Source organism: Echinops telfairi, unplaced genomic scaffold (genome assembly GCF_000313985.2).
Source record: "Echinops telfairi isolate 266 unplaced genomic scaffold, ASM31398v2 ScPeMD7_18;HRSCAF=68, whole genome shotgun sequence".
In the NCBI taxonomy this organism is placed as follows: Eukaryota; Metazoa; Chordata; class Mammalia; order Afrosoricida; family Tenrecidae; genus Echinops; species Echinops telfairi.
This window is the reverse complement of record NW_022103915.1, coordinates 29,775,246-29,786,250: the sequence shown is the minus strand read 5'-3', so window position 1 is coordinate 29,786,250 and position 11,005 is coordinate 29,775,246. Positions and strand designations below refer to the sequence as shown.

Here is an 11,005-nt window from a genome sequence, read left to right as displayed (position 1 = left end):
ATTCCGGGCTACTTTGTCATGGCCTCCCAAGTTCCCAGTGTCTGAAGGCGAGGGACAGTGGCGGACCTGTTCTCCAGCACACAGACCCACTTCTGTGAGGCCCTGGTCAGACCAAGTCTCCCTCTGGCCACCCGAATCAAAGGCCAATTGAGGCCGTCCCCAGGAATATGGCCACCCCGCTTAATACAAGGAGGAGCCTGACTCAGCACCGTCACCCTGGGGAGAGCCTGGCCCCTCTCGTCTCTGCCATAGGTAGTTGGTCGGTTTGGCCAGATGCTAGGGCAGGAGGGACTAGCCACTCCCTAGCCAGAGAACAGCAGTGCCTCCGTTCCAGGACAGGAGGGGGAAGGGCAGACTGGAATGGGGCTGGCCTGGGACATAGGCAGCCAGAGGAGTCAGATGAATTAGAAGCCACACATACATCGAAAGGGCTGGGCTGGATGCTTCCTCGGCCTTCTTCAGAACCTAGATGCCACCACTTCCCGGCGTCCTTAGATGTCTGCATCCTGCAGTCAGCACGAGCCACCAGCCCTGCAGACTCAGCTCTTGGCAGGATGAGGGACCCCCAAGATGTAGGCATTCCAGTACCAATTCTTCCCAGCCCCTAAACAATCCACAAGCAGACGAACCAGTTGCTGTTAGTCGATTCCCACCCATGCCAATGCCGTGCTGATCAAAGCAGCTCTGTGCTCCCTGGGGACTTTAATGGCTGACTTTTTCAGAACTCAATAGCCAGGCCTTTCTTCCGAGGTGCCTCTGAGTGGACTTGACCAGCCATCCTTGGGGTTAGTAGCTAGGCACTTTAACCAGTGCACCATCCCGCGGGCACCTCACTCCCTAAGGCTGATGTGTGCAGTGTGGTCCAGAGGCTGGAGCGTGGGTCGTGAGGAGGGGTCATGCCAGAGGGGGATGGTGTCCGAGGGGAGGGGCATGGAGAGGCACCAGCAGGGCAGGGCCTAAAGGAGAACCTGGGCTTTGCTGGTGGTCTTTCTGAGGGGACCGGCCACAGGAAACATCACAGGGTGGGGGCACTGGGTTCTCACTCGGGCCGTGGTGTCTGGCACATACATGCTCAGAGCTGGGGAACATTCTCTCTCCATCCCCGCAGTCTGGGGCGGAGTTTCAACAGCAAGAGCCACGTCAGGCCTGTGCAAGCGGCCAGAGGACGGTGACTATCTAACCCATAGGTTCCCACACTGTTTGACTCCCTGCCCCCATTTCAGAAAAAAAATTACCCAGGGTCCCTTTTTAACGGCAATTAAAAACATGTGTACTGTGACCCAGAATTCAGGGTGAAGTGTAGGTATCTGCTGTTGCAGCCCGTGCTGGATCCATCGCTGTCCCGGTCGGGGGGTGGGTGGGTGGGTGTCAGTATTATCCACTTTGGGGAAACACTGATCCAGAAGATCCCCTCCCCCATTGCCATACTATCTTGGGACAAAGCAAACAAGCAGAGTCAGATGCCATCCCTCATGTCACCGCCACCAGAGACGGCTGATGTTTGTCCCGTTCATCTGGAGGGGTGGACAGGGCTGTGTGCTTTTTGCCTGTTGGGGGCGGGGGACACAACAAGCCAAGGGGGGCAGCTTGGTCCGGTTGAGGGAGCTCTGCTGGAAGGGAAGACACAGATGGCCCTCCGCTCTCCTGGCCTTTCTCTGTGTAGCATTGGCCACACAGGGCCAGTCATCACACCCGTGGACAGAGTTCTGTGAGAGCACATGGACTTCCAGCTCCCAGCAGAGGGATACAGAGCATGTGCCCAATCGGTACATGTGACTGAATGATGCGGTGGCAGCCAGAATGCCGTGACTCAGTGTCTTTGCTTCTCCTTGTAGGCAGACAACCCTGGCGGTTTATATCATGACTCTGGTGGGCATGGTGGTATATACCTTGACCTTGAATCTGAAACACCTGTGGGTAGTGTTCATCACAGCTGGCATATTGGGGTAAGTTTCACTCCCCACCTGTCTCAATAGACAAACAGCACTCCATTGTTCCTAGACCACCAGCATCCTAGGAAACCATATTGATCCTCCCACCCGCCCCCAGAGATGTGGAGATGGCAGCCCAGGGGCATGTGGACTTGGCGGACTTCCCAAGACAGCCTTGCACACCCAGGCCCATCACTGCTATCAGGATGGAGTGAAACATGAGAAGTAGGCCCTTCACAGACCTCTGGAAGGCCACCGTGGTTAGGGACCTTGGTCTGGGCCAACATGGTGGTCATAGAAAGTGCTCAGGGCTTTGGCATCAGGAACTCTGGGTCCTGGGCTTGGTTCTGTTGCTGGCTCTCTGTTAGACCACAGCCAAGCCACTGAGCTCTCTGAGTCTCAGTCTCCTCATCTACACATGAAGATGGCAATGCCCGCCAGGTAGAGTTGTTGGACAGATTGAGTGATAGGCAAAGAGGGTGGTGCAGATGTGAGACATTGGAATGAGAATTCTCTAGGCCTGCTGGATGAGGAAGCACCGGAAACAGTAACCCATGCCCCCGCCCCCTTGCCAGTTATTTACCTGGAGCAGTGTGTATGTATGTATGTGAAAGGGAGAAAGAGAGAGACCTTGTTAACATAAAAAGACAGCCCCTTCCCAAATGAGATTGTAGTGAGAGACAAGACAGACACACACCTCTTACACTCAGTACTTCCCAGACTTCTATATGCCTAGGCCCTCCTCCCAGATACAGAGAGCCATGGAGATGTTGCTCGGTACCCAGTGTCTTAGTGACCTAGTGCTGTTGTAACAGATGCGTTCTCTCAGAGCGGAGGAGGCTCTGGATAAGGAGGTTCTTTGTTTCTTTGAGCTTCTGCCCCGGGTGATCTTTGTGGCTCCACATCTCTCTTACCCCCGACCTCTGCTGCTTTCCCTGGCTCGCCTCATCTCTAGATGGACTTAAAACACACCTTGCACTAATCCTGTCTCATTAGCATAGTAAAGTCAACCTATTCTCCCAAGGGGTTCTAACCATGGGCATAGAGGTTAGGATTTATAACACTTTTTGTTTAGGGGTGGGGGGAGTGGGGGATACATTTAATCTATCATCTCTAGGGACTTCCTACTCTCAGGATAGACCCTGTGTAACTAAGACACAAAAACCTCCACTGGAAGTTGGACATACCAGGCATCCCACCACTTCTGTCAATGCTGATCCTACCTGCCATTGATGGCAAGGTATCGAAGCTGGGGTCCCCAGAGCAAAGGCCCACGTGTGGTCCCCTGGGGTGTCCCTTTCCTTGGCACGGCCATGTTGTGGGTGGCCAGGTGGTTCAAGCCTTGATGGGACAAGAGGAAACCAGAAGGGGAGGCGTTCTCGTTCTGCAAGTACACCGTCACCTGGCTTCTGTGGTCTGGCCTTCAGCTTCTTTATGACCGGCTATCTCCCACTGGGATTTGAGTTTGCTGTGGAGCTGACGTATCCCGAGTCAGAAGGCATGTCCTCAGGACTTCTCAATGTGTCTGCCCAGGTAGGGCTCTGAGGACCCTGTCTGGCTCCGCTCTCGCGGGCATTGGGTGATGGCGGTTACCCCTCTGGGCTAGTTGGCTGGATCCTTGTTTCCATTCTCCTTTTCCTGTGTCTTTCCAGGTATTTGGGCTCATCTTCACCATCTCCCAGGGCCAGATTATCACCCACTACGGCACCATGCCAGGGAACATCTTCTTGTGCGTGTTCCTCACGCTGGGAGCAGCGCTCACTGGTAAATGGGGGCCTGGGGTGAGAGTGAAGCACCAGTTGCTCGCAAGCGAGGCTGTTGGCAATTTGGGACCCTAGGGTCTTGTTAGGAAGTACAAAGGGCAGGGGGGGTACAGGTAGAGGAAGAGGTTAGAGGACTTGTTTGGAAATCTATTTGCAAGATGATAACGTGGATTGGTGGAATGAGCATTTGGGAGGCAAAAGATCTGAGGGTGAATTTTTGACTGTGACAGCGACCTATCGAGCCACTTGACCTTGGGAGTTTCAGTTTCCTTATCTAGGAAATGGAGGTTGCTGGGAAGAGTAGAGCACTTGGGAAGATAAGAGCAGTAGGTGCCAAGTTCCTGGCAAGAGTAAATGATCTATAAATAAGGGTCAATGTCATGATTGGCATCTGCTTGTCAAGGACAGCAATGATCGGGTTGGGCGATGGCGCCCCAGCTCCCCTGAACATCTGAAGTAGGTTTGGGATGCCTGTGGCCCTTAGGAAAACGAGAGTTCCCTTCCTGGGATGAACTTGACTCCTGATCTGCTTGATGACTCCTGTGTCTTTATTGCTCTTCCTTCTTCATCTCTGGACCTCAGCGTTCATCAGGCCAGACCTCCGGAGGCAGAAAGCCAACAGAGAAACTGCTGAGAATGTGAGTATGTGAACCTGTGATGGGGCCGAGGGCTGAGCCTCTGGCTGCTGATGACGAGGTCGTGGCAACAGGGAAGGAGCCAAAAGCTCAGGGCCATGGAATCGATACCGGCTCTTAGCAGCCCTATAGGACAGGGCGGAACTGCTCCTGTGAGGTTCTGAGACTGTGACTCTTCACAGGAGTAGGAAGCCTCTCCTGTGCAGCAGCTGGGGGGTCTCGAACCGCTGACCTTGCAGTTAGCAGCACAGCATGTAACCACTCTGCCACCAGGGCTCCTTTGGTAGAGGAATTCCCCAAATGGACTGGCTTTGTGATGACTGACCACTGCTCAGCAGCCTCAGACATACCACCCCAAGAGTTTCCCACGAGACGCGTGCGCACGTGCTGTGTGTGTGCGTGCGCGTGCATGTGTCTGGGATGAGGGGGGACACCTGGGACAGGAAATACACCAGGGAGGTAGGGAAGGCCTAGAGCAGGAGTGACATTCCTGCATGAGGCCCGAGGCACGGCCACCATGGAGGTCGGCTTCCACCTGGCTGGTGTCAGGAGACAGAATGACACCTGTGGCCTCAGGCACAGGTGGAATACGGCTGGCACTGGGTCAGGTGACGGGAGGTTTGTGCTTTGTGATCTGTGTCCACTTTGGCAGACAGAGGCAAGCGAGGAGGAAGTAGGAGCGGCCGATCATGCGCTCACCTAGGGATAACCTTGTGAGATGGCGCCCTGCCTTCCAACGTGGTTCTCATGGGCATGTCTGCACACACCTGGGCTTCGACTCTTGCTTGTTAACCTCAGGTAGCTTGATGACCTTCCCGCAACATTACGTTCTACTACGACAACCTCACCTCGACTTCTAGATGGTTCCATCTGCTCCTGTTCCCTAGTTAGGTTGCAGTACAATGAAATCCGCCTCCTCGCCACAGGATCCTTGTGCCCGTGGACTAGCTGGCTCGTCACAGGTGGCACTGTGCCCTCTCTCCTTCAGTGTGGGCTTTTGGAAACCTCCAGGGGTAGGAACCGGGAGACAGCCCTAGGTGGGGGCCCCACCGCCTGTGTCCCGGGTCAGTGCCCTAGGTGTCTCTGGGAGCGTCAGCAGAAGCGTGGTATTGTGGGAGGGTCTTCTCAGCATCCCCCCAGTCACCTGGGGGCTGATACCAGTGTGGAAGTCAAGGCTGTCACCGAGCACCCCTTCTCTGGGTCCCTGTCACTTATAGACTTCATGGGGGTCAGCGTCACCTGCACACAGATTCACTGGCAGGGGCAGGGGGCGCTCAGGCCTGCGGCTGCGGGAGCTGGGCTGGATCTGCTCTTGTTAGGGAGTTGTGTAGTTTTTGATAAAAGGAGGAGCGGTTCTGGGGAGGGGATAATGACTGATCTTGACTGGCAGAGTCTTCCTGGGGTGGGTGTGCACGCTGCTGCTCATGGGTGGATCTTGGCCATGTACACAAAACCAACCCTGTTCCTGGTTGATTTCCTGGTGAGGGCTTTGGAGGTGGTGGTGGTGGTGGTGGGTGATTGATTCCCTTGGGTAGGCTGTTGGCTGCATGAATTGAGGCTCCACCGACGTGCTGCTGATTGCTGACCCGGTGCCCACAGTAAGCCAAGGAAGGGAAGGTCTAGATTCCTGCAGCTGTTGCCATAGGCTGGCCCCGCAGGAAGAAGCCTTGCAGTGACCGGCAAAGCGCTGCTGAGAAACAGCGGACAAATGGGAAAGCTGGGCTAATGGGTCTAGAGACCTGTAGGGGCGTCATACGCGGCAGGATCAATAATTGCTTAACTCTCTGACATTTTTGAATGCTCAGTTTATTCACTGCAAACACACATCAGACAATCTAACAATCTTAAAGCTAACGACAAGGATTACTGTGAGGGTAGCACAGTTAATTCAGCATCAGAGTCCCGTTAAGCATTGCCTTCCTCCGTGTCCTCACCCTGGAGTTGGAAAGAGCAGGCGTTGATGTCTCCTTGATTCCTAGCTCTCCTATCAGGGTTCCCCAGATACGCCTGCGGTGGCTCCTCATCCGCGCGTTGCCTTCGTTGCTGTGGCTCAGCACCTCTGCTGGGCCCTGTAGGACTGCCACGTTCTCTCAAGAGGGAATTGCTTGTGTTCGTCATTCATCGTCTTGCAAGGTCATTCTTGATAGCTCTCATCCAGGGGCTGTTTCCAAATGGGGGAGTTCTGGGGGAGTCACAGATGTGGCCCTCCAGGCAGCAGGGGATGGCTAATGCAGGTGAGGTCTAGGCTTTCAGAACGGGAGGAAGCATCCATCGGCTGTGTTTCAGTCCCCAGACGGGCCTGTTGTGCGATGATGGTGGCATCCCAGGAAGCCGTTCCCCGGTGCTTTTCTCCATCGGTGACAACGCGAGGTGGTGTGTGGGCCAATCCCTTCTTTTCCCGTTCCGGGTTCCTTCGTGGGTGGGGAACGTGGCCTCTGGCGAGAGCTGGGGAGAGGTGCCGACTCCAGCCAGGATGCCGGCCTGTGTCCTGTGCCTTCTGACCCCAAGGAATGCCTGTCTTTCCTTGTAGAAACCCCAGGAAGAGGAAGAGGAGCAGCAGGAGGAGAGCAGTACCAGCAAAGCGCAGGCCACCGTGTTCGAGCATCATCTCTGAGACAAGGGTGGCAACTCCAGGCCGTGGAGACCCCCCGCCTGGCCATCCAGGGCAGCTGAGACTCCCGCACCAAGGTCTTCTCCACTGCTTTCAGAGGGAGCGAGCCAGAATTTGGTGGCTTGGGTGGCGGTGCCCCCTGCCTCCTGGAGCCCCTCAAGTGCTTGATGGTTTCATTTGGGAAATGTGTCCCCTTTCATCAAATGCAGACTGTGCCCGCCCCCATTTGGGCTCTGGGAGCTGGTGTTGGGAGAGGCTGATTGGGCAATACTTGTCAAAATTTGGACTCAGTCTCTTGCCTTTCCTCTTCAGCTCATCCCTCAAGGGGAAAGCCTGAAACATTGGCACGGGAAGAAAGCTGATTTTTCACTTTTTCAAGTGTGTCTTTAAGATCCTCACAGGAAGTCCAGTTCTAAGACGCGGCAGCTACTGTGGCCGAGGGTACCTCCCGGGTCCTCCAACTTGCGCACTGAGGGTCTGGGGAGGGAAGCATCCTGGGACCATCTCCTTGGGTTCTCTCGGCCTCCTGTTGTCCACACCCAACTTCAATAAACCTTTGCCATGGTCTCTGAGGAGCAATGAATAGGGGGAGGGCTGCGTGCCGGGGTAGTCCTTGGTGGTGCAAATATCACTGAGAGCATGGTGACTGGCCAGAAGGCTGGGAGTTCAAACCCACCCAGAGGCGCCTTGGGAGACGGCTTGGTGACCTGCTTTGGAAAGGTCCAGAAGACCCCACGGAGTTCTGTTCCGCACACACGAGGGAGTGGGGTGGGACTGACATGGCGAACAACAGCTGACAATCAACTCCTAAAAGCCCACCCTGCTTTCTCATTTTGAATGCCTGGACCTCACCTGGGCTCACCGTCTAGTACCTGCTCAGAGTGCTCCATCAGCGCCTCTCTCAGAACCCCCCTGTGGCATCCCTGGGAGACCTGGATTATAAACCAGGGTTTGTGATGGTGTTGGGCTACTCTCTGGAGGTGCTGTGGAGTCCTGGATCTGGGAACTTAGGTGGTGTGATTTGGGAAGCAGAGCCTGGGCCAAGGGTAGTTCTCTTTTACAGAGAAGTCTTGCCCAAGGACTGGTGCATGTCCCTGATGCCGTCATCTGGACCAGGCTTGGCAAACTGTGGCTCAGGAGCCATTTGCAGCTCTCTCGGTACAGACACGTGGCTCGGAAGTAAAATGGAAATACTTCAAAGGAGGTGATTCAGACCACGGGGACTTCCTTGGTTTGTAAAAATATATTTATGGCTCTAGAATGATTTTTTTAAAAATTGTTGTGAGGGACAGGATTGGCTCTTCTGTCTCAAAAGTTTGCTGATCCCTGATCTGGACCATGGATGGCACAGGAGACTCAGCCCACACGAGGGAAATCCCAGCCCACTCTTAAGCTTTACTGGAAAGTGCCCTTGGCCAATCCCACCCTGAGAGCCGAAGCTGCTTCGAGAGGTGAGAGAAGTGGCAAAGGCGAACCAATGACTGAGCCCGGGAGCCCTGGTGGCCTAGTGGTTATTCTTTGGACAGCTAACCACAATATCAGCAGTTCAACACCACCAGGTGCTCCTTGGGAGAAAGATGAGGTTTTCTACTCCTGTAAAAAGCTACAGTCTCAGAAAGCCACAGGCACAGTTCTACCCAGTCCTTTTGGGTCACTTTGAATCAGAATCAACACAGTGGCCATGGGTCTGATTGTGAATGCAGGATAACCCCCGAGAGTGGGAACTATTGCATATCCAGCCCTCTCGCTGCCCTCTCCCAGCAGTCATCTTCATCGAATATCCCAAAGCAGTGGTTCTCAGCCTGTGGGTCGCGACCCCTTTGGGGGTTGAACGACCCTTTCACAGGGGTCACCCAATTCATCACAGTAGCACAATGACAGTGATGAAGTAGCAACGAAAATGATTTTATGGTTGGGGGTCAGCACCACACGAGGAACTGTATGAAAGGGTCAGGAAGGTTGAGAAGCACTGGTCTAAATGGAAAGGGGCTCGTCCCTCTCGAGCAGTGCAAGCTGACCTCCTGTCCTGCCTCGCAGGCTGTTTGGTGCTACTCAAGGGCTTCTGTAACTTCTCCTGGGAATAACAGGGCGGGCGAGTCCCAGGAGCAGCTGCCAATGTGAGCCCTGTGCTGTCCTCATGCAGCCGCTGCCCAGGCCTCAGCTCCTCGGGGCATTCCGCAGGGCTGCCCTGCTTGGGTGCCCCCCCCCCCACCCCGCTGGCTGACCTGAGGGAGCCAGGTCTAGGGTGTGAACCAGGGCACAGAGGCTCACCCTCCCGATGAGGGGGGATCAGTTAGGGGCAGGAGAGTGGTGGGGAAGTGTCACGTTTGAATACAATGTTTATTTTTCCAGACCCTTAAAGTGTATTCAAGCGTTTACCAAATCCACTGTTTTATGTTAAGATCGCAATTTGCGGTTTCTTTGTAATGCCAGATGTTTTAAGGTAATAAAAGACACTCAGAGTGGTCAGCCTTGTCATTTCTGGGTCAGAGACGGTGCTGCGCAGTCCACAGGGCCATCAGCCATTTCTCAGGGCTGGGGGGAGGGCTGGAGAGGAGGGGGTCAGGGCTAGAAGAGGAGCTCCCTCCACATCTCCCATTGAGGAGGGTGTCTGTTGACATAGCAGGGATTCCCAAACTGATTTGGCCTAGTGTCCCTTTTCAGGGGGAAAAAATTACTCAGTGAGATAGGTAAAGTATATTGTGCTAACCTGGCTGATAAACACATGTGGGGTTACTTGAAGGGCAGAGGGATAAATGGCTCAGAGCCTCACCTTTCTAGTTCTCGGGTCTCTTGCATTGTGATGGTTGGATCAGGGTGCAGCTGCCTTAGCCAGTTCCCTGCTTCAGCTGGCAAGGCTTACTTCCTGCAAGACATCCCTGAGGAGAACCCACATGGACCTACCCCGATGCAGCCCTGGGTGCTGGAGCAGTCGTGTGGAGACCCCTGCCAGCACAGAGATGCTTACATGTTCACTGATTTGGCTTTCTTCCTGCAGTCGGCGTCATAGTGTGTTTTTTGTGAGATAGAGGAGGACTTTGTGGATTGGTGATAGACATCTGGGTTAGTGTTAAGACTTGTGGGCAGCACTGGATTGGGATGTTTTCTTGATGTGCACTTAACCTTTATATAAAACTCTTACACATGAGTTTCTGTGAATTTTTCTCTAAAGTACCCAGACCGACACACTCAGCTCCCTCCGCCCCTGCCCAGCAATGAAAGCTCTTGCCCTCCAGCCCCTAATCCAGGATAAAGCGTGGGTATCTAAGGCATGATGCTTGGTAAAGCGTAAGGGCAGCACAAACAAGGAAGACCCTCAAGGTGATGAGTTGATGACGGGCTCAAATGTAACAACTTTGAGGACGGCGCAGGCCCAGGGGGTATTTCGTTGTTGCACGTAAGGCCGCCACGAGTAGGAAGTCTCGTGGTGGCACCCAACAACGTCTGGGTTTGCCGTCCCCCTGGATTGTTCTGGGAGTCCTGGTGGCAGAGTGGTTATGCGTTGGACCGCTTACCCCAGAGTCAGCAGTTTGAAACCACCAGCTGCTCTTGAGGGAGAAAACCAGAACCAAGCTGACAAACAGATTCACTGCTGTCAAGTCAGCGCTGACTCATAGCGCCCCCCAGTGGCTTTCCAAGAGTGTAACGGCTGACGGGAGCAGAGCCCAGTCTTTCTCCTGTGGAGCTGCTGGTGGTCTCCACTGCCCACCAGGCGGTTGGCAGCTTAATGTGTGACCACTAGGGCTCCTCCCGAGGGAGGGAAATGGGGCTTACTACCCCATGAAGGGCTGCAGTTTGGGAAACTCACAGGGGCAGATCTACCCCGTCCTGCAGGCTCCCTGGCTTGATGGCAGTGAGTTTGGTATTTGCATGTGGTTGGTTCCAGCGTGCTTCAGGAGACACTGACACAGAGGTGACCAGCCTGGTGGGTGATGTGTTTAGAGACAAGTCTCTGGAAGCCAGTCTGCCCAGCAGTGAGCTGCATCTCGGTGCCCTCACCGTGTGGCCCCGGTGCTCTCCGCACCGCACACGCTGATGGCGGCCAGCGGACCGCAGAGCAGAGAG

The 11,005-nt window shown here is 54.6% G+C and overlaps 1 protein-coding gene across 1 annotated transcript in view; it reads left to right on the top strand.

The window, feature by feature from the left end:
* Window positions 1–7,507, top strand: part of FLVCR2 (FLVCR heme transporter 2) — a 63,635-nt gene extending 56,128 nt beyond the window's left edge. Inside the window, exons 5-10 of the mRNA XM_004699043.2 lie at window positions 1,678–1,766; window positions 1,836–1,946; window positions 3,359–3,464; window positions 3,584–3,695; window positions 4,277–4,332; window positions 6,860–7,507. Of these exons, the coding sequence (XP_004699100.1) occupies window positions 1,678–1,766; window positions 1,836–1,946; window positions 3,359–3,464; window positions 3,584–3,695; window positions 4,277–4,332; window positions 6,860–6,943 (558 nt within the window). The 3' untranslated portion in view covers window positions 6,944–7,507. The remainder of the gene's footprint in view (window positions 1–1,677; window positions 1,767–1,835; window positions 1,947–3,358; window positions 3,465–3,583; window positions 3,696–4,276; window positions 4,333–6,859) is intronic.
* The last annotated feature ends 3,498 nt before the right edge of the window (window positions 7,508–11,005 follow it).